At 51.4% G+C, this 21,450-nt stretch overlaps 9 protein-coding genes across 9 annotated transcripts; 7 read left to right on the top strand and 2 right to left on the bottom strand.

Annotated features, from left to right (window-relative positions):
- Positions 1–41: 41 nt before the first annotated feature.
- M438DRAFT_335614 (uncharacterized protein) lies at positions 42–2,429 on the bottom strand (the record flags this gene model as incomplete). The annotated part of the gene is made up of 3 exons (XM_029903820.1): positions 42–2,224; positions 2,282–2,350; positions 2,408–2,429. 3 exons carry the CDS (start codon positions 2,427–2,429, stop codon positions 42–44), a joined length of 2,274 nt encoding a protein of 757 aa, XP_029760072.1.
- Positions 2,430–2,641: 212 nt separating this feature from the next.
- On the top strand, positions 2,642–3,376 carry M438DRAFT_335613 (uncharacterized protein; the record flags this gene model as incomplete). Its single annotated transcript, XM_029903819.1, has 1 exon — positions 2,642–3,376. One exon carries the CDS (start codon positions 2,642–2,644, stop codon positions 3,374–3,376), a length of 735 nt encoding a protein of 244 aa, XP_029760071.1.
- A 1,162-nt stretch (positions 3,377–4,538) lies between these two features.
- Positions 4,539–6,192, top strand: M438DRAFT_345975 (GroES-like protein). The gene is made up of 2 exons (XM_029905566.1): positions 4,539–4,736; positions 4,794–6,192. Exons 1-2 carry the CDS (start codon positions 4,615–4,617, stop codon positions 5,692–5,694), a joined length of 1,023 nt encoding a protein of 340 aa, XP_029760070.1. The 5' UTR covers positions 4,539–4,614; the 3' UTR covers positions 5,695–6,192.
- M438DRAFT_274857 (UDP-N-acetylglucosamine:dolichyl phosphate N-acetylglucosamine-1-phosphate transferase-like protein) lies at positions 5,967–7,453 on the top strand (the record flags this gene model as incomplete). Its single annotated transcript, XM_029900744.1, has 3 exons — positions 5,967–6,199; positions 6,256–6,436; positions 6,485–7,453. The coding sequence occupies 3 exons, from the start codon at positions 5,967–5,969 to the stop codon at positions 7,451–7,453; spliced, it is 1,383 nt and encodes a 460-aa protein (XP_029760069.1).
- An 832-nt stretch (positions 7,454–8,285) lies between these two features.
- M438DRAFT_345973 (uncharacterized protein) lies at positions 8,286–10,986 on the top strand. Its single transcript, XM_029905565.1, has one exon. The coding sequence runs from the start codon at positions 8,427–8,429 to the stop codon at positions 10,743–10,745; it is 2,319 nt and encodes a 772-aa protein (XP_029760068.1). The 5' UTR covers positions 8,286–8,426; the 3' UTR covers positions 10,746–10,986.
- Positions 10,987–11,107: 121 nt separating this feature from the next.
- On the top strand, positions 11,108–12,504 carry M438DRAFT_297678 (WD40 repeat-like protein; the record flags this gene model as incomplete). The annotated part of the gene is made up of 3 exons (XM_029901963.1): positions 11,108–11,457; positions 11,512–12,352; positions 12,407–12,504. Coding segments are annotated over exons 1-3 (1,131 nt in total), but the record flags the coding sequence as incomplete, so codon positions are not given.
- A 115-nt stretch (positions 12,505–12,619) lies between these two features.
- On the top strand, positions 12,620–13,889 carry M438DRAFT_24274 (uncharacterized protein). Its single transcript, XM_029899561.1, has 3 exons — positions 12,620–13,006; positions 13,116–13,555; positions 13,725–13,889. The coding sequence occupies exons 1-3, from the start codon at positions 12,723–12,725 to the stop codon at positions 13,778–13,780; spliced, it is 780 nt and encodes a 259-aa protein (XP_029760066.1). The 5' UTR covers positions 12,620–12,722; the 3' UTR covers positions 13,781–13,889.
- A 664-nt stretch (positions 13,890–14,553) lies between these two features.
- M438DRAFT_24197 (WD40 repeat-like protein) lies at positions 14,554–17,205 on the bottom strand. Its single transcript, XM_029899551.1, has 11 exons — positions 16,886–17,205; positions 16,797–16,812; positions 16,645–16,724; positions 16,508–16,591; positions 16,310–16,438; positions 16,236–16,256; positions 16,023–16,184; positions 15,914–15,973; positions 15,757–15,863; positions 15,217–15,698; positions 14,554–15,155 (listed from the first exon to the last, which is right to left on the bottom strand). Exons 1-11 carry the CDS (start codon positions 16,922–16,924, stop codon positions 14,719–14,721), a joined length of 1,617 nt encoding a protein of 538 aa, XP_029760065.1. The 5' UTR covers positions 16,925–17,205; the 3' UTR covers positions 14,554–14,718.
- A 1,183-nt stretch (positions 17,206–18,388) lies between these two features.
- On the top strand, positions 18,389–19,988 carry M438DRAFT_274935 (uncharacterized protein; the record flags this gene model as incomplete). The annotated part of the gene is made up of 3 exons (XM_029900749.1): positions 18,389–18,416; positions 18,470–18,766; positions 18,820–19,988. 3 exons carry the CDS (start codon positions 18,389–18,391, stop codon positions 19,986–19,988), a joined length of 1,494 nt encoding a protein of 497 aa, XP_029760064.1.
- Positions 19,989–21,450: the final 1,462 nt, after the last annotated feature.

Here is a 21,450-nt window from a genome sequence, read left to right as displayed (position 1 = left end):
AATACTCTTTTATGCAACTACAAAGTCTGAGCCCAAGAATACTACTCCCTGACGACCAACCCTCTAGCCTCGGACTCGGAGAAGAAAACGACCATGCGCCATACTTTTCTCGCAAGACCTTCAGCTTCCTCATCAAGGGTGTCACTAAGCTCTTCCACAATCTCCTCAGGACGACCATGTCTGCGGACGACACCTTCGATGACCTCGACCAGCATGTCTTCCTGCACACCCAGCGATTCGAAAATCTTCTTTTGGACGTAAGGGCGCAGTTGCTCGCGGATGACCGAGTCGGGGAGGTGTGCCCATTTGACAGGCCAGCCGAAGAGATCGGTGAGGGATGTAGGGATGGATGCGGCGAGTGCGCGAGTGGCGGCTTGACGTTCGTCGTCGTTCATCTTTTCGCCGGCGGCAAGTGGTTTGAAATCGACTGCGCGCAGCAGTGCCTTCTTGCGATCTCCGCTTCCAAGAGTGTTGTCTTCTTCGTCGTCGAGCAGACCTTCCATCTCGGCCATGGTCTGCTGCTTCGCGACGCCCTTCTTCTGTTGCTCTTCCGGTTCCTCTGATTCCTCGCGAGCAGCATTGTTGGCACCGAGACTGCCCAGGTTGAGGGTGAAGGCTCTCGGTTGAGGTTTCGTGGCATTGCGCGACAGCTCTTGTCCAGTTTCGGCCAGGAAGTCGTCGGCCAAACCGCGAGCACCGTCCATCTTGCGCTGCTCGCGTGCACGTTCTTTTCTCTCATCATCGCGGTCCTTCTCGTCTCTTGAACGCTCGGCGTGCTTGAAGTCTCTGCGTGCGCGAATCCATGCCTTGCGATCGCGATAGAAGAGTTCGGTAGGTCTGCGCAACTCCTCCTCGTCATCAAATTCCCGGTATTTTTGTGCCAGAGATTCGCGACGCTGTTGGCGAGCGCTTTGTTCTGCCTCCTCTTCGGCATCAGCACGTGCGAGCGCCTGGATATGTCTTCTTTCCACGTTGAGCCAGCGTCTTTCTTGATCCAAGTAAACCTTCTCCAGTTCTGCATTCTTCTTTTCTTCGCGACGACGTTCGAGTTCCGAGTCAGAAGCCGGGTCATCGTCATCTTCTTGCTTTCCGTTGACAAAGTTGACGCCATCGACATAGTCCTTGGGCATCTGAGCTCCTCTGTAACCTTTGGGACCCGAAGGAGCTCCAGCAACGGTGCGATCGCGAGGACCAACGGGCACACCGTTGACACCTCCAGGACCTGAGGGGGCAGATGGAGGCGGGGAGGCAAGACGACTGGGTCTAGGGGCGGATCTGTTGCGTTCGGCGGCTTCCAGCTCTTCCTCCTTGCGCAAGCGCTCAAGATCACGCTGGATGCTGCGATCCCTGAAAGACTTGATCTCGGCAGCGACCGTCTCGCGCATCTCGGCAGGAATGTCGGATAACTCGTCTTCGGCAGAAACGGGAATAGTGATGACTTCAGCGCCATCTGGTTTGTGACCATCTTCCATGACAATATCTCCGTTCTTGTCTGCGCCATTAGTCAAAGAATCCTTGGAGGACAATTGAGCCAGAACACGATTTAGATCATCCTTTGCCGTGTCCAGGCGGAATTGCAACTCTTCAGCAGAAGGCTTGGACCACTTCTCGATGTATTCGAGCGAATTCTGATCGACAACAACCATGAGTGTAGCCTTCTTGACGTTTCCCTCTTCATCTTTCAGAAGTTTGCCCTTTTCGCGCAGAGGAACCTCGACGTCCTTGAAAATTTCCGTGGCGAGTTGTAGAGCACCAGCGTCCTCGTACTCGGCGAAACCAAAGCGGCAAGGCTTGCCGTCAGCATCTGTCACACGGGTCCAGCGGCGCAGCTTCACAGGACCTTGACCACCAGCACCCAAGATATCCTCAAGCTGGGCATCATCGGGGACACCTTCAACCAAGCCTCCGATGAAAATGGTTCTGCTAACTTCTTCCAAGGTAGGGGGGACGAGTTGAACGGTTTCGCGAGGCAATCTCTGGTCGGCGCCTAGACCTTGACGGGAGCGGTTACCGGAAGCATTATCGGGGGCGCGCGAATCATAGCCGTAGGGAGAGGGCTTGGAGTTGGACTGGCTGACACCGAGACGAATGACAGGAGCGTTGAAATTGATGTCGGGCAAGTTTTGCGGCGGAGCGAAGGGCGCAGCGACTGAGGAAGGACGGCCAGGAAGAGGGGTGGCAGCGGGGCTCATGCCTGGAGGAGGCGACATACCAGGTGCGGCACCTGAGGATACATAGTCAGCCCATGCAAACATGCAATTGAGTGAGGATTGAGGCGCACCCATGGCTGGCGGAGGGCCCATGTTAGGTGGGAAACCTCCATACGGCGGCCTGCCATACGATCCCGGCGCTGTGAATAATTAGCGTGTGCTAGACGGAGAACATGATTAGTTTGGAAGGACCATACGGGCATAGTTATTGTAAGCCATGGCGCACAAAGGACAAGTTGATGAAAAAGGAAGGAGCTTCCAAGGTTCTCTTGTTCGAGAGTCGAGACTGCCAAAGCGGTTTGTCAATGTCTCCCGCAACGCTTGGCATTCAGAAAAGTCGCGGGTCATGAGCAGCAGCGACACGGTGCTGTCCCTCGGTCCCTCTCAAATCACGCACCATGGAATTGTCACAGGCCGCCGCCCGGGCGCTGATGCGCTGCAGGCCACTATCATTATACTCGTCGCCGCTATACCGCTCGCAATCCGCTCCATTCGTCACCCGCTCCTTCACCACCAGCCGCCTGCTGCGTCAAGATCAGCCCGAGGCCTTCATACGCCAGCTCAGACAGGAAGAGAAAGAGACACGGTCCCACGACACTTCTGCTGCCGCTGGAGAAGACGCTGCCGCATCAGACGCCCCTGCTCCGGCTCCCGCACCTGCTCAACAACGCAATGAGACACCGTCCATGATCGATCTGATGGACAGTGTGCTCGATGGCTCAAAAGGCGTCCCCAATGTCGCTGAACAACGTACCTCCCGCTTCGCCACGCCCTCTGCTCAGGACAAAAATCGCGTCTCCCCTGCCAGAGAAAACAAGACCTCTATGGATGACTTTATCCTTGGTTTGAAAAACAGACCAAACGTAAACGACATGCTTTACAGACCCGAGATCAAGCCTGTCAGAGACCTTGACTTCACCCCTAGTCCTACTCTCGGCAAGACCGTCCTGGTCAAGAACGGCGGTGACGTTGGCCGCGCTTTCCGTCAGGTCGAAGCTTTGTGCGGCAGAAACAAGGTCCGCTCCGACTTCAACAAGCAACGTTTCCACGAGCGTCCGGGTCTCAAGAGGAAGCGTCTGCACTCTGAGCGCTGGCGTAGACGCTTCAAGGAGTCCTTCCGTGGCACTGTCAAGATGGTCAACAAGATGAGGAAGCAGGGCTGGTAATCGTCAGCAGCTCTTTGTTCATACCTTACCAATTTTCTCATTGTACAAACACCTTGGCTTTCTTTCATTCTCTCTACGGTACATGTCGATTTGGGTCTACAGTTGTCAACAATGGCGGAATTTGACACACAAAGAATGTCCATAACACCGCCGCATCGGGATCTGAGGTTCATCAGATCAAGCATATGTAAGAGTAAGGGGGCGCTTTTCATACCCATTAACGAAAATACTTTTCCAACTTTATCCCTGTCGGTCTGAACTTCTCCGTTGTCTACCCGCAGAGTTCACCTCCCTTTAGCATCTTGAGAACAGCAAATCACCATGCCGACTTCACGCAAAGTTCGATTCGTCAGCAGCAAAGACGACGACAGAAGACATCTTCAGAGACCCTTGCCGCTGGCAAATCATAAACCAGAACGTCGAGCAAGCAGAAGAAGAGGGCATAGTGATGAGGTACTTTGGTGGTTAGATGCTCGGGGTCAACCACAACATGCACCCTGGAATGAACGTGGTCGCAGATCCGAACAAACCACTCCCATTACCAAACGATTAGCTAGCAGAACCAAAACTAGGGTCAAGTCCAAGAAATCGGAGAGCAAAGAGTAGAAATCGCGTCCGATCATTTCCTTGCACGGATCGACGAAATCGCCTACCTCAAGAAGAGGACGACGAGAGCTTTTATGTGCCCATCCTTTTCTCTGGGCCGGCTCATCAGAGCAGCTAAACAATGTCACGCCCCAGGTTAGCAGAATCTATTCGGTGATCAATCACGTTCGGCTTCAACCATTGCTTTGTATGCGGGGTGACCCTGTTTTCTATTTATGATCAACAAACAGTAAGGGTCAAATCGTGCCGTGCGGCCCCGCTATATGACCACGATACGACGATATTACCATGTTTTGCCCAATATTCAGTCTTGTACTCTAGTCCCAATGCTCTGCAGCGCTTTATGGTGGACGTGGTTGATGCTCCTCGACTCATGTAAATTTGCAAGCCGGAGACGGCCACATTCGGATAGCATTCGGACCGAGCACAACGAATCAGACTGCCCGGTAACTTTACTTCCGTTCTCCAACGAGCAGTGTCATGTCATCAGGCACCGTGGCATGGAGCGAGAAAGATCTGAAAAGCTGCGTAGAACTAGTATAAAGCAATAGGAATCGCACTCAATGTACATCTCTACATCACAACCAAAGCTTCATTCTTACTAGATCTTGGAGAGATCCCATTTTGCCATCATGAAAGGAGCGATCACTTTCAAAGGACCAACCGTGAAGGTTATCGATGCACCAATTCCACGACCCCAGGCCGGTCAGGTTACTATCAAGGTTGCATACAGTGGGTGCAACCCGAAGGATTGGTAAGTGACATTTGAACCGAGTCAAACTCCTCGTGGTGTGTACTGACTGCTTGGTAGGAAACTTGCCGAGGGGATGGAAAGTACTACAACCGAGATCAATCAAGGAGATGATATTGCTGGTACCATCCATGAGGTCGGCGAAGGTGTCACTGATTTCAAAGCCGGCGATCGAGTCATTGCTTTCCACCAAATGATGACGACCGGAGGCTCTTATGCCGAGTATGCCATTGCGTGGGCTCACACCACTGCACGTATTTCCGAGAAGGTTAGCTTCCAGGAAGGCGCTGCTGTTCCTCTACCAGCTCTTACCTCGGTCGTGGGCCTGTATGCGCGACTGAACTTACCCCAGCCATGGCTGCCTCGACAAAATACCGAAAAACCTATGCCGCTCCTGATCTATGGCGCCTCCAGTACTGTCGGATACTATGCTCTGCAGCTCGCCATTCGATCCAATGTTCACCCGATCATCTGCATCGCCGGCCGTTCCTCATCACACGTCGAGAAGCTTCTTGACCGCAGCAAGGGCGACACTGTCATCGACTACCGCGGCGATGCAGTCGACAAGGACATTGAAACCGCACTCGGAGACAACAAGCTGTGCCATGCATATGATTGCATTGCCAACGAGACGTCCTACAACACCATTGGCAAAGTGATGCCGCCCGGTGGCCATATCGCGCTCGTCATGCAAGATATGAATGGGTTCAAGAATATTCCGGCTCATGTCGAGCATAGCACTGTCATGGTTGGGGATGTCCATGACCAGCTGAAGGATCTTGGGTGTGTTAGTCTTCGGTACATTGCCAAAGGACTGGAAGATGGATGGTTCCGGGCTCAGCCACAAGTGGTGGTTCGTGATGGGTTGAACGGTGTCCAACAGGCGTTAGTCGACTTGAAGGAAGGGAAGGCCAGTGCGGTGAGGTATGTCGTCAACATCGCCGACACACCTGGCTTGTAAAGGTACTCTGCCTCTGCTTTTAGCCCTGTAAAAGCAGTTCTCATGATGATGTCCCCATGTCGTGGAAGATTGGAAGTGAATCGATCTTTTGAGTGCCGCGACGTGTTTATCTTAGCCTCGGATCTAAGCGGCGTTAACCCTAAAGCGCCGTGAACATGTGCGAGTTGACACCTTTTCCAAATACTCACCGTACGACATAGTTTTCTCAACCTTTGTCCAGGGGCAGGTCACGTCAATGGATTCGAGCAACTGAGCCTGGAATCACCATCAATATGACTGGACAACTCAGCAACACCGAGGCGTGGTCATTACTGGCCTGCTCTGCAGCAAGCCTTGGCGTACTTTCTAACACCTGGAGCAGCGATGGAGCCCCTGTATTTGCATCGCTTGCATTGAGTGGTCTGGCTTTTTCTTCGTCGTATGCGATCATAAGATGGACTGGAGATGCTTTCATCCGAGCGGGGCGGAAAGGGAAGGACATGTCGAAGAAGCAGCCAATTGAGCTGTCAGTACCCTTCTCTTTCGATGATAATGATACCAACACTGATTCATGATACACAGTCCAGAGATGATGGGTTTGGTTAGTGCACTTGTATATTTGTTGTGCATCATTACCTTCCTACCTTTTGCTTTCAAGCACGATATCGTAGCAGCAACGTCAGGAGGCGGCAACAAGGAGATCGTACTTGAGGCTCAGATTGTCGAGACAGGTCGATTTTTGCATCGCTTCCCTCTCGAAAAGGTGAGAACAACAAGCCGTAATGTTTTCGACACAGACTGACCAAAATAGCTTGCATCATACGGCTTTGCTTATGGAACCCTTGCGACTGTTATCATCCTCGGCATTATCGATGACTTTTTCGACATCAGATGGAGACACAAGTTCTTCATTCCAGCTTTTGCGTCACTGCCTATCCTGGGATTGTACTTTGTTGACTTTGGTGTCACTCAAGTTGTGGTTCCCATTCCACTCAGGCCTTACCTTGGAGAGCTCGTGGACCTTGGCTCGTTGTATTACCTGTACATGTCTGCCATTTCCATCTTCTGTCCCAACAGCATCAACATCCTTGCCGGTATCAACGGCATTGAGGTCGCTCAGTCCATCGTTATCGCCATGCTCATTCTCTTGAATGACGCGTTTTATCTGGTTCCTTCAACTCCTACTCTACACCCTGCGACAGACTCTCACCTTTTCTCGGTCTACCTCTTGTTGCCATTCCTCGGAGTGTCCTTTGCGCTTCTCAAGCATAACTGGTTCCCTGCAAAGGTCTTTGTTGGTGATACATACTGCTACTTTGCTGGCATGGTCTTCGCTGTGGTCGGCATTATGGGTCACTTCAGCAAGACGTTGATCCTTTTGTTCATCCCTCAGGTTTTCAACTTCATCTACTCGGCCCCGCAACTCTTCCACATTGTACCCTGTCCTCGCCATCGATTGCCGCGATTCAACACTCGCACTGGTCTTCTGGAGCCATCAAAGGCCACGTTCACTGCCGAAAAGCCGTTGAACAAGTATGTCGGTGAAGTGTTGAAGATCTTGGATACTCTGAAGCTGTTGCGTGTCGAGACAGACGAGAAAGGAACTGTGGTGTCTACCACGAACTTGACCATTCTCAATCTTTGGCTTGTGTGGAGAGGGCCGAAGAGAGAGGATCGCCTCGCCGTCGAAATTTTGGCCATGCAGACCTTTGTAGGCCTCATTGGTCTAGCAGTCAGACATCGTCTTGCATTGGTCATTTTCTCACAGGACAACCTGTAGTCCTTGCCATATAATCCTTGTGCATACATTGAATACATACATGCAATTCACACGCGTGAACCTTTTTTTGTTTGAGTCATGGATCAGGAGTATCTCATTGTCTTGTTCGTAGTATCGCTGCATTCTTGCATGTGTAGAGCTCACGGCCAGACGCGCATTGCAGCGGCACTTCAAAAACACGCCCTAGGGCGGGGAGCTCGTAGGAGGAAATACTTGGAGTCCGTTTCGATGAGGTAAACTCTACACGACCATACGTAATCGCAGAAACCGGCAGTGAGATATTTTGCACCTTGTGCATTGCTCGAAAATCGATAGGCTTGCGAGATAGGCGAACGAGTGGTCAAGTCTCCAACAATAATTCTGGATACGAGTGTCCAGCTCCTGGATTCGGCAGGTGCGGAGTGACTCTCCTGATAATCTGTGAGTCAAGTTGGTGGTAAACAGATAACCATCACGACAATGTGAAGGTGGAGGGAGGGACGTGTGCGGTATCGGAGATGTGTGGTAGCTTTGCTGACCTTTGGTCCAGAATCGATGGCGAACGCAGAGCAGATTGTAGATAGCGCTGGTGTATTCTTCGGCAGAAACCGTCGTGGGGACGCTGATTAGAAGATGCAGAGCGTTCGATATTCATTCTTGACGCAAGGTTCAAGAAGGTGACGCTGCAGCCCGATCTCGGCAGCAGATCTCCGCAGGACGAAAGTGGCACAGTGGGGGACCGATGGGCCAATAGAGTGTGGCAATTTTGTCAGAGAGCTCTCCAGAGGCCGAAGATCGGAGGCTGGGTCATAGAGCGATCGCAGGAAACTAAGTACAAGTAACTAGAGCTGGAAGCGTTTGGAAGCATCTCCTCTGCCCCATTGCCCCTTCTTCTTCACCTTGATACCCCCATTTCTACGATCATTCAGTATTGACTCTATACGCTATACCTTCCATCCAACCAATTGATCTTAAAAAGCACTCCACAGCCAAAATGCCCGGCGTCGTGAAAGGACCCAGAACCTTGTACGACAAGGTCTTCCAAGATCACATCGTCAACGAGAGAGACGATGGCACAATCTTGCTCTACATCGACAGACATCTCGTCCACGAAGTCACATCGCCTCAGGCCTTCGAAGGCCTCAGAAACGCTAGCAGACAAGTGAGAAGACCCGACTGCACTCTTGTCACCACCGACCACAACGTCCCTACGTCATCAAGGAAAAACTTCAAGAATGCTGCAACATTCATCGAGGAGGACGACTCGAGGTTACAATGTACCACTCTCGAGGACAATGTGAAGGAGTTCAACCTCACATACTTCGGTATGGGAGACAAGAGACAGGGAATTGTTCATATCATCGGCCCCGAGCAGGGCTTCACCCTCCCTGGCACCACAGTCGTCTGCGGTGACAGTCATACCTCCACCCACGGTGCCTTTGGCTCCCTCGCTTTCGGTATTGGTACCAGTGAGGTTGAGCACGTGCTCGCTACCCAGACCCTCATCACCCAGCGCAGCAAGAACATGCGCGTCCAGGTCGATGGCCAGCTCGCACCCGGTGTCAGCAGTAAGGATATCGTCCTTTACGTTATTGGACAAATCGGTACTGCAGGCGGTACTGGCTGTGTCATTGAGTTCTGCGGTTCCGCCATCCGCAGTCTCTCCATGGAGGCCAGAATGTCCATTTGCAACATGTCCATTGAGGGAGGTGCCAGAGCTGGAATGATCGCACCCGATCAGATCACTTTCGACTACCTCAAGGGTAAGCCCCTTGCTCCCAAGGTTGACAGCCCCGAGTGGAAGAAGGCTGTCGCTTACTGGTCCTCGTTGAAGACCGACGAGGGTGCCAAGTTCGACTACGACATCTTCATCGATGCCAAGGACATCGCACCCACCGTCTCTTGGGGCACTTCTCCTCAGGACGTCATTCCCATCGACGGTGTTGTTCCCGGCCCCGATGACTTCCAGGATGAGAACAGAAAGAAGGCCTGCATCAGAGCTCTTGAGTACATGGGACTCACTGCCGGCACCCCCATGGAGGAGGTTGTTTTGGACAAGGTCTTCATCGGATCTTGCACCAACGCCCGTATTGAAGATCTTCGCACTGCCGCTGGTATTGTCAAGGGCAAGAAGGTCGCTTCCAACATCAAGCGCGCCATGGTTGTCCCTGGCTCCGGTCTGGTCAAGCAGCGTGCCGAGTCCGAGGGTCTCGATCAAATCTTCATCGATGCTGGATTCGAGTGGAGAGAGGCTGGCTGCTCCATGTGTCTCGGTATGAACCCTGATATTCTTTCTCCCAAGGAGCGTTGCGCCTCCACCTCCAACCGTAACTTCGAGGGTAGACAGGGTGCTCAGGGTCGTACTCACTTGATGTCTCCCGCCATGGCTGCCGCCTGTGCTCTTGTTGGCAAGCTCGCCGATGTTCGCAAGCTTGATGGCTACGAACAGGTCACTGGCAAGGCCCCTCGCGAGGTTTCTGCCGAGCCTGAGGTCGCAGCACCTGAGAGCGATGCCGACCTCGAGGAAATCATGGACCTCGACGAGACCTCTCAAGGCAACACTGTCTCTAGCGGTGCTCCTACCACATCAACTGGCATGCCCAAGTTCACCCAGCTCAAGGGTCTTGCTGCACCCCTCGACCGCTCCAACGTCGACACCGATGCTATCATCCCCAAGCAGTTCCTGAAGACAATCAAGCGTTCCGGTCTTGGCTCAGCTCTTTTCAACGACTGGCGCTATAACGAGGACAAGAGCGAGAACAAGGACTTCGTCCTCAACCAGGAGCCTTTCCGCAATGCAAAGATTCTTGTTGTACAGGGTCCCAACTTCGGTTGTGGTTCCAGCAGAGAGCACGCTCCCTGGGCCCTCCTCGACTTTGGAATCCTCTGCATTATCGCCCCTTCATTTGGTGACATCTTCTTCAACAACTGCTTCAAGAACGGCATGCTTCCCATCCGCATTGGTGACGAAGCAGTCCTCAAGAAGATCTTCGACGAAGCCAGCACAGGTTCCGACATTGAGGTCGACCTTGAGAACCAGCAGATCAAGAAGGCCGACGGTACTGTACTCTCTTCCTTCGACGTTGAGGAGTTCCGCAAGCACTGCCTTGTCAACGGTCTTGACGACATCGGTCTTACCATGCAAATGGACGACAAGATTGTCAAGTTCGAGCGCAGACGTACCGAGGAGACCCCTTGGCTCGACGGTTCTGGATTCCTTAAGCGCGACCGCAAGGGTCCCGTCAAGATTGAGGCAGCCCCGGTACCAAAGACCAACCGTGGTGAGGAGAAGAGCGAGCCTCTTGAGTGGTAGAGCTCTACGTCAATGCAACGAACATCTGCTTCATCGGAGTTTTACGTGATGCCATGGGGAAAAAGCGAAAGGGGGTTCTTTACCAGATAAGACCATCTGGATTTTGCTGTTGTTTTGATATCACCAGTGGCTATGCCACCTAGTTTTCAGTTCATGTATATCCATATCCTATTAGAGGAAAATCTACCAATGTATCTAAATTCTACGACATCTTCATCTATCTAAGTTCTATGAACGCGACAGTGAGTGTGATGTTTGGGTAGTTGGTGTCACTTGATCAGTGGCTGGAAGTTCTTGAGCCCGCTTAAATCCGAAGCTAAAACGAGCGCGAATCGCAGCACTTCGATGGTCACTTCCCATTACACTCTCAAAGACATGCAAACATCTTCGAACTTCTTCAGATCCAAGCTGTTGTAATTGCATCCAATCATATCAACGAACACCCGATCAAATCTGGATACGTGTTGTTGACGCGTCCACACTCTGGTGTCAACGAAGCGGGCCTGTGACAGTGTTTAGCATGGCTAATAACAGTTCTTTCCACCACTTCAGCCACGGACATCATGACCTTGTTCTGGCTGTAGATTACAACTTCTATGGTACTCGTATGGTGACTGCGTCTTCCGATCATCGCTTGAAGGTCTGGGACAGAAAAGACGATGGCTGGACAGTGACCGACGTTTGGAAAGCTCACGATGCGGAGGTGACAGATGTGAGTTTGCCCGCCGGATGCTGATCGTCAAGTCTATATCTGACTTCTAGGTAGGTAAAATGGAACGGTCCGTTTGTGGGCGAAATCATAGGAAGCATTGGAGAAGATGGCTTATTACGGATATGGCAAGAGGATGTGCTTGAAGCACCCCTCTCAGGCCGTCGCTTCAAGCGCATCTACCAACAACCTTCGGCGACAAGAGTGCCGTACATGTCTCTGGACTTCAAAAACATCGGCACTGAAACTTATCTGGCCATGATCTCTCGCGATGGACAGTTGACAGTTTGTGAGCCCGTGGATCATGACAACCTGTCTGAATGGCAGATCCTATGGCAAGACTACCTATGCAAAACACCACAGAGGACAGAAGAGACTGGTTTCCGATTGAGCTGGCATCACGAAAAACTGCCAGCCTGGCCTGCTATCATGGCTGGACTGGATCGCAAGAGTCTGTCATTGGCTGTCTCGGTAATGGATACCGTCAAGATATTCCGCACCGACAAAGACCGCAAGTTCTACACAGCTGCAGAGGTACGCGGATCAGACGCATTGATACGAGATGTCGCTTGGGCAAATGGCTCAATGCGTGGCTTCGACGTGATTGCGACTGCCAGCAAAGATGGAATCGTTCGCGTGTACGAATTGCACACTCCAGGCATATCAGAGACGTCGGCATCCGAGCCCAAGCGCACCAATGACCCCCATTCTGGTCTGAAGTCACCGACTTTTCCTAAGCCTCATCAATCAGGCATAGGCGCTGGACTAGCTGGAGGACCACGCGGCGGCAGAAATGAAGAACAGGATCGTCCTGGAAGGGTCAATCAGGAAGCAAAACTTGTAGCAGAGCTCTCTGCCCATAGTGGTGCAGTCTGGCGAGTTGGGTTCTCACAGATGGGTAAGTGTTCCTGAAAGAACCGTCGGGGGTGCATAAGCTGATTGCAATGAACAGGCGATCTACTAGTATCTACTGGCGACGATGGTCTTGTCCAGGTTTGGAAGAAAGCCAACAACGACCAATGGATGCAGTACGCGGAAGTCGATGCGATTGGGGACATATGAGGATCCGACAAGGCCGAAATTGCGACTCACAGAATTGCGACGCCTTCTCTAACGGTCCTCAAATTTAGAACTGTCACGTCACAAGTTCAAGTTTTGGAAGCTGCGATAGAAGATAGCAACGCGTCGGAAGGAGCTCCCCCACAGTCAGCTTGGGAATCCAGACCGTTGGCGGTTGCGATGTCAACCAAACCACATTCCTCCCATCCATGGAAGTTAGAAATACGGACATCGTCAGCCAGCGACTTCATCATTTGCTTGCTCGATTATCTGCTCAGAATTCCAATTCACTATCTTTGCAGAACCAAACTTCATCGACCAACACTTCCAAATCCCCAAACTCACACCTTCATACAGAAAGAAGAGCGTGGACAAGAAATACACTCCGCACTTCATCTAGAGTATCGCCTTTACACATTGCAGTTTCGGGCATGGGCATCAAGGGTACCGACGACTATCTCACAGCACGAGCGGCAAATCCTAGGACTGGCCTGTAAGTCAAGCAAGTGTACAAAGACTACAGTGGTCCAGCCTTGCCCATTCGACGAGTCGTGCCTTTGCATCGATTCACAATACTGATTGCACCTTCGCTTTAGAATCAGCCCAAGCGTCGTCACGAACTTGACTCCTCGAACACCCATATCCCCTGCCGAAGCGCTATCACTCTTCGGAGATGGACAAGCATACTCATCCGAGATCCCTACGAGAGTGAAGTCTCCAGGGCGCCGAAGCCCGGTAGTGAGCAGACCGAAACCTGCAGGACCAAGAGGCAGATGGCGTCAAGACTCGACAGGATGGAACATGGAACCAGACACAGAAGCGGGATCTCCGAATCTCAACACAGCCAACTCGTCGGCCACAAGAGCAGATTTTCACGCAAGCGAGGATAGCTTTGTGATACCTATGCCAACCGCCAAAGACCCACAACCATACCGTCAAGAAGATCAGGACAGAGCAGTACAATACTACAAAGACAAAGCACAGCGTCTTTCGCAGAAAGAAGGATTGAATGGAAGAATGCACAGTATCGGTGCCGGTCCTCGTAAGTTTGCTCAAGCGACAAAGGCACTTCGAGACTTTAGCAACCCTCGGTCTTCATCACCCGCTGAGCAACACACCACCGTAGGGCAAGACAAATCAGTTACATCTTCACCAACTCTATCCGAGTTTCCAGCATTCGAAAAGCCACACTCACCACAACTGTCTCGCAGACCTGTATGCTCGACTGCTCCTGGGTATGAGCGCAGAGATTCTGGTGTGGATGTGACGACACCAACATCTTCACACGAGAAGGAAGCTCATAGTCCGACCATGGGTGGCGCCGAACGCGGACGGGCCAACTCAAACACATCACGCTTCCAGGATCTGCGACAATTGCCTAGAGTTCGCGTCGTTCATCCTGATGGCTCGGTCAAGAAAGGACATCACTCGTCTGAGAAGACCGCACATAGCTCTCGCGAGTATACCGCTACACCGCCGCCTCCTTACCCGAGTGACCAGAGCACTCCCTCAATCTCTGGTACATCAGTAGCCGAATCGCTTTCCCCTCTCGAAACACAAGTCGTCGGCTTCCTAGCGTGGGCTATCAACCAAATCTTTTGCAGATCTGCACCTAGGCCTGATGGATCCTCAAAAAGCCATAGCATCGGTATCACACAGGCCATACACATACTCTCCGATTCGGCAACCAAACCTATCGAGCGCTGGCAAGCTATCAAGGCATTGGCGTTCACAGCATTGAGGGTAATCATGATATTATGCTGTATTGCCATTGTGGTTCGCATAGGTACGGCTGTGGGCAGAGTGTTGGCGATAATGCTTTGGCCTGTGAGCGTGGTGTGGACGATTGTGAAATGGATATTAGGGTTAGGGTAGGAGGGTGACGGTACAGTAGAGCATCTTAGGGCAGGGTGTGTGTTTTGGTATTACTAGCCTAGGTAGTGGTCTTGGTAGACATGTGTTATTCCCTCTCCACTTTCATATGATCCTTTCCTAGAGACGAATGAACTTAAGAGTCCCTGTGAACAGTAGATCGATGTTTTTTGTTGTCATCGATTAAGGTCGTTCGTAGATGGACACTTCGAGAGCTTAATGCCACGTCTTCCTCCAAACCATAATCGATGACCTAGTCCTCGATCCCTAGCTATACCACATCGTAGTTACCACTTGTTCGTTCTTGATCAATATGAAACCTTTCTATCCCCATCACTTTGGCATCCATCGTCCGAAAATAGCCATGATACCATGATCACCCACCGCAACACACCATTTTCCATCCGGACTCCACTCGACAGCTCTGCAGGCGAAATCGACCGGACACTGGACCACCGTCGTCTTATGAGCGGCGTGTCGGATGTAATTCTTCATGGCGTGGGTGCGAGGCGCGGTCGGGTCTGTAGCTTTGCCTTTGCCTTTTGCTGGATTTCTGGGAGCTGGGCCGGGCATGGCTGCGGAAGTGGGAGGCGGTGGTTTTGTAGGGGGAGGATTGGTGGAAGTTCTTGTGGAGGGTCTTGTTGAGTTGCGCAGGGAGAGGTCTGTGGAGTTGCGGAGGGCGAGTTCTGCTGAGTTGCGCATTGCCACGAACGCTAGAGATGGATGTTTAGGGGCCGAACGAGGGGCAGGCACTCGGATCGGGACTTGAGCTGGAGAGTCATGTCATTAGTATATCGTTCGAGGCGGATGTGAGGTGGGAGCGCAACTTACCTTTTGAATCACTGCTCCCTTGATCCCTTTCATTGATTGATAGAGTGGCGTTACCACGGGCTCGTATCCGTTTAATCAAGATCCTTTTAGCGAGAGATGTTTTCTTCTTCTCGTCCTTGGTGGCAGTAGCGGATTCTTTGCCAGCAGTCGCACGTTCCTCGAAGCGTTGAAGATCCCAAAAGGAATACCGGGCTCGGATGTTACCCATAACGAGCATAGGACGTTGACCTGGTCGTTTGAAGAGCCCGAATCGCATGTAGAATGGTTCTATGGCCACCATATCAAAGGTCAACAGACGTAAGAAGGTTCCACCAAAAGCCGAGCGCGTCAGATGGCCTTGTCCCGGCATAGGTGGATCTGGTGGGTGGTCGTCGGCAGATGAAAAGCCTTCAATCTTCCAGAGGATTATCTCTCCTCTCTTGACTTTGATGTTGTTTCCCGTGGAGGCTTTGGACATGACCAGATCGCCCCAGAACCTGACACTGTATGCTTGTTAGCCGACTTTAGCCACCGAGTCTTTAGAGTCTTGGTTCGCGATACCAGTCTACGTAGTCGGAATGCATTCCACTGCTAGCGAAATGGGGGTAGACCACAACCGTCGGGTTGTCTGTTCCGGCATTCTCGTCAGATATCTCTGGAACGGACCACTGCATGGGTAAGTAAAACTGCTGCACGTCCACAGTCAGGAAGTACTCACTAAACAAACCAGGGTATCTTGTCCGCCGCTCAAAAGCCATCTACCGTTTTCGTGGAAATCCTGCATTACCTGTCAGGTTTGTATAGAGTGCATGGGTAGGACCACATACGATAGAGAGAATGGCCTGTCTATGACCTTCCCCTGACAAGATGGCCGCGCAGGGCTGCTTGTGATATCTGGGATCCAAGTTCCATACTCTAATCGAGTAATCTGCCGAGCAAGAGGCTAACACATGTGGTGATGCTGGTGAGATGACCAAGTCATTGACATCCTTTTCCATGTCAGCTCAATCCGAGTCTCTATCTTTCGAGGTCACACTTACGCCGCCGTGTCCGTGAAGGTGCTGTTGTGAATACTCAGCATGTTAAATCCTCGCAAGCCATACAATGAGCTTACCCGAACCAGGTCCCCTGTGACCACGTTCCAGATGCTGATTCTCTTTGATCCAGACCCAGCGACGCAGACGAGAGATTCGTCAGTGTCGGTATCAAGCGACCATGCAACACTGTTCAGTGAGACGTTTTCCTGGATGTGTTCATAAGCATCGAACAAGACATGGACTATGCTGGCACTGCAAGTGTGTTGGAGACGTACATCAGGGTCTTCGATGACTCTCAGGGCTTCCAAATCGTATGTCTTCGAGGTGCTCGACTTGCAGACAGGCTTGCAGATGTAGATCTATTACGAGTCACTTGAGAGGTCCTATGCCGGAGTATATGGTTAGGGCTTACTTTTCTTCCTGCCACCGCGGCGAAAACGGGATCCTCATCCGGCTTCAAGTAGGGGCAGAACTTCACGTCGTAGATTGAGACTAGGATATCATCAGGTGAGACCGTCTACGTGAAGAGAGGAATGTTTGCCGACAGGGTTTGTGCGTACGTACGATTATTCTCCTCATCCTGTTAATATGTTTAGCGAATGCTTGAATTTTGTGCAGGATGTACACGAGATATAGGGAGAATAGACACGTACAGGAAGACGCAGCCATGCTTTCACTTGAGGAAACTCCATAGCTAAGGGCGATAACCAGGGCAGTGTGCTGGATTGAAGAGTTGGACAGGCTCGTTGGAAGTATCAATTAGAATAGAAGCTGCATCATGTCGGTCGGGTAGAGGCCGGATTGGGACAATGCACGTGTTACGCAAAAGATTGTTTGTGCCTCAGGGAGTGAAAGTGATTGATCAGTAATTCATCGATTATCGGCTGTCTGTGAGAAGGCAATTATGACTGGGATGCGGAGAGACGGGGCAGAGCGAGCGACTTCGCGTTTGCTGGTGGCAGGTGGCAGGTGTGAGTGGAAAGTGATTTTACGGAAGGCGCGCGGAGGGAGAGATCGCCAAATTGACAATCAACAAAGCGAATTCTCGCTTGTGTTTACTCTTTACAATCATGCGCATGCTGCATACCACGGACGCAGATAGGAAAGCAATTGTTTGATTTGTACGGATACAGAGACGCAGTGCGTAAGCAAGTAGTTGAGTAAGCCACCATTAAACAAGAAGCACAAGAATCAGCGATTCTAACACATTGGAATCGTCGATGAGAGGTCGTCCCAGCAGGGATGCCCAGCGCAGCTACCCAGTACTTAAGTATCCCTGGACCTTATTGGGCAACGGAGCCGAAAGCCGTGTCAAACTAGGGCAGCTGAAAGCGACTGCCGGGCTCTGATTGCTTGCACCACAGCACAAGTACAGCAGGCCTTTTTGGGTGCAGACGCACTTGGCCTTGACGCTGCGACTTAAATGCACATACAGTGAGTAGAGTAGGTTTTCATTCGACCGTTCCATCCATGCAATCTCCCCTACTCGGCATGCGAAGAGAGTTGGGCTCCAGTCGAGGATTGCAAGAAATCGAGACGCCAAGTACGTGGTAGTGTTCGTGTGACGTCGACGACAGTTGTGGAAAGGCAAGCCGCAAAGCGTGATCAGGCCGTGCAAGTGCCTTCTGCCTCTTCTCGGCCGCAATTTTCCCATTGTCTTGTACCATCGCATCGCAAGTCGTCCTCCAGCACTCGATTGTCATCGCTAGTACAGACAGCCGAGTATATCGTTGCGCAACTACGACCACATCCTGTCAGCACCGACACACTACCGCCGAGCCGGTCTCGCTATTGCTCGCATCTCGACTAGTCAGGCCAATATATAAGCCCGAGACCCATGCCTCTCTCAATCAAAGACGACTCTTGCCGCCTCGACAACTACTAGACTTCAACCTCTCCCGTTTCTTCTTCGCGAGGACACACCCTCTTATTTCTCCCGGTATCCACTCAGATTGTGCCGGAGCTTCCTCCAGGACCCTACTTTTGCATTGCAGAGCAGCCCCCCGGACGCTACCCAATACGTGCAGCAGCAGTATCATAGTGGCAACTTGCATATTCTGCTGCCGACGCTCTTAATCCACACGCCTGGTCGAAGCCGACACTTCAATCTCTTATCATCTTGTCCGCCGCCTCCTACCCCGCCAAAAACCGCCACCATGGACTTGACTTTCATCTCCATCCACGGTACCATTGCAAGACGCACAGCCTCAAAACGCAATCGCTAACACCTCTGACAGACCTTACTCCTGACGCTCGCGTCCTCTACTCCTCGGATTCCATTGTCGATGTCCTGGGCTGGACTCCAGATGAAGTCGTCAATCGCTCGTGCTGGGAGTTCTTCTCCGAAGACGAACTGCCATTCGCCCAAGCATTCCACAAGAAGGGTGTACAGATGGACAAGGCCGCTGTGCTATCATACTGCCGGGTGAAAAACAAGGAGGGCCAATGGACTGGTGTCGAATGTTGCTTCACCATTGTCTATGATGTTATGATCGTTTGCACCTCCATCTACCGAAGGGGGTCTCCAAGTCAAAGTAAGGCACGCTGGCCACCACGACGCCACCAATCAGCTAACCCTATTCTGTAGAACGAGCCGAAGAGGCACCCATCATTCGCCGTCTATTCTCGTCTTCACCACGAGACCCACGTTACCACATGTTGTCACACATCTCGGACAAGTTCAGAAGACCTGTCCAGAAGGAGAGGCACGAACCTCGAGCCGCCTTGTTTCTGAATCGTTTCACTCGCACCTTGACCATCATGTATGCGACAGCTGGCCTTGAGGAAATTCTAGGCATTCCTGCCGAATCCATGAGAGGTCGTAGTTTCTACTATTGCATCTCCGAAAACTGTCTCCAAGATGCTATTAAGTGTCTCGAGAACGCAAAGGCGAACGACTCGATAGCCTACCTCCGCTTCTGGTTCCGGGATCCTCGTATAGATGATGACGCCACGACGCCGATGGACGAGGAAAGTGATGATGAGATGACCGCCAGCAGTGTGGACCAGGAAGTTGGCGGTGGTGTTCACATCAACGGCTCCCATTCAGCCTCTGAAAGTATGGATGTTGATCCATCAGACTACATATCTAATTCCAGGACCACATCAGGGAACAGCACGGACGCACACGACACCCACTCGGCCATCTTTGGAGATTCTATGGCCGAGGAATCATCAGCCGCATCATCCGTCAGTTCACCGGATGGCAGCACTAGGCCTCAGATTAACCGCGAGCCGATCGAGCTCGAAGCCGTCATCTCATGTACATCCGATGGTCTCGTAGTGTGTCTACGACGGGCGCGTCCAATGCTTCCTACCTTGTCACGTACGAGACACAACAACGGCCTTTTTGCTGCTCCTTGGGCAACAGAGCCAATTCTTCCTCCAATGGAAGCACGCCCACAGCAAGCCTTTGCTACAAACTTTGCACCGTCTTTGGGACCATTCAGCGCTCATACAGACCATGTCAGAGCTGGTGGCCCTGCCCAGGACGACTTCATGAACTCAATCCGCGAGCAGGCTATTTTCGCATGGGCGCTCACTGGAATCAACGGTGCGCTTCACCAATATGGTGTCAACAAACCCCACGGAGAGTCTTTGCCACTTGAAGGTCTTGAAGTCTGGGAGTCTGATCCATATGCTCAGTCTGAGATATTTAGAAGTGACTCTGGCTCCGGGCTTGACGGCATGACAAAGAGTCATAGTCCGGCACACATGTTCGGCGATCCTGGCCTTGATGGCTACAGGAAGAAGTAGGAGAGCCGAATGCCTGCGCTGGAACATTCTTTTCTCTCTTCTTCTCTTAGGAATTTGGCGTTGCATGATTGGATTTGCTATTAGCGGGTGTTCTGGGTTGGAGAACGATGAAGCACATACGGGTGACGATTACGATGAGAGGGTCTGCATTATTTTCTTCAAACACTTGAGCGACACATTGCTGTAGTCGTAACTTTTCACAAATAGCAGATAATCAGTCGATCTGGCTTCTTGCTTCCTGTGCAATCTGATGTTGAACGCTCGATCACAATTTGTGACAGTGCTGTAGTGCTAATGCTCGCTCGCGAAGAGAAATAATGGTATAGTGAAAGAACCGCCTATTCTTCACGTACGGCCACAGTCAGCTGAAAACTGGGCATCCCGTCCGCTCTGCCATACATAAGCAGTTGAACGGCAGATTAGTACTACGGTGGGTGACCACGTGGGAATCCCTGCTGCTGTACGTTTTGTTCTTTTTGCTCACTGGCATCCATCAACGTGGTATTTTAGCAGTCCTTGTTCTAGCTCGATTGTGCGTTATCCCCTCCTCGATAGGCCTACACTCCATTTTAACCCCGAGGGTCTAGGACATATTTATATGGTTTATAGTCGAAGTCTACATTTATGCGACTCGCTGCAGGCATTCAAACGCGCCCGCTGCTTCGTCAGACCATGGATAACTTGTAGTCTTTTTAGACACTCTACGATTTTCTAGTGTTCGGAGTGAAAGCGGCTGGCGATAGAGCAATTACCCCGTCGATACGCGACAGAGAATCGATTTTCTCGGAAGCAATCAAGATGAAGCTCAACACTGGACTTTGATGCAGCTAGTACGCAGTACTGCTGTCTAGATGCACCAAAAGGGTCGAAAGAAGACACGAACTCTCTCAACACACGCCAAGGCGTCTAGATGCATGCCCATTTGCAGATCACTTCCCATGCCACTATTTTTCCACCCATTTTACAAGTAGAAGAGGATGCCCACCATGCATTGTTTCAAATAGTCTGCTCTACATTCTCTATTTCTCAAAAACCAATTTACGAAAGAAGATATCATCTTTGGCTTTTTTTCAACTGTTATGGCGACACGAATCAATTCTTTGGAATCGTGTGCTTTGTCTCCGGCAACTTCTCCATCTGATCAATCCCGCCGATCATCAACACCAGAACCTGCCATACCGACTTATAGAGGTCTCTCACCAAAGACCAAATCGCTCGCCAAACAAGTTTTTAACTCTGAGAACGACTTTCAAACCGATAGCTCTAGCACTTACGACGGCGGTCTGGACTGGCTCATGAATATGATTTCTCACACTGAAAAATTGGATACGACGGAATTGCGTAGAGGCAGCTTTGCCGAGAGTGTAAAGGCTGCTCATGCTATGTATGATGATATTGAAAGAAGCGCGAGCGAGAGCAGCAACAGCGGTAAAAACAAGAATAGCAGCGGCAGGAGATCGTG

The sequence above is a fragment of the Aureobasidium pullulans genome (assembly GCF_000721785.1).
Source record: "Aureobasidium pullulans EXF-150 unplaced genomic scaffold scaffold_10, whole genome shotgun sequence".
Taxonomy (NCBI): Eukaryota; Fungi; Ascomycota; class Dothideomycetes; order Dothideales; family Saccotheciaceae; genus Aureobasidium; species Aureobasidium pullulans.
The sequence above is the reverse complement of the archived record's forward strand: the minus strand, read 5'-3'. Positions and strand labels throughout refer to the sequence as shown.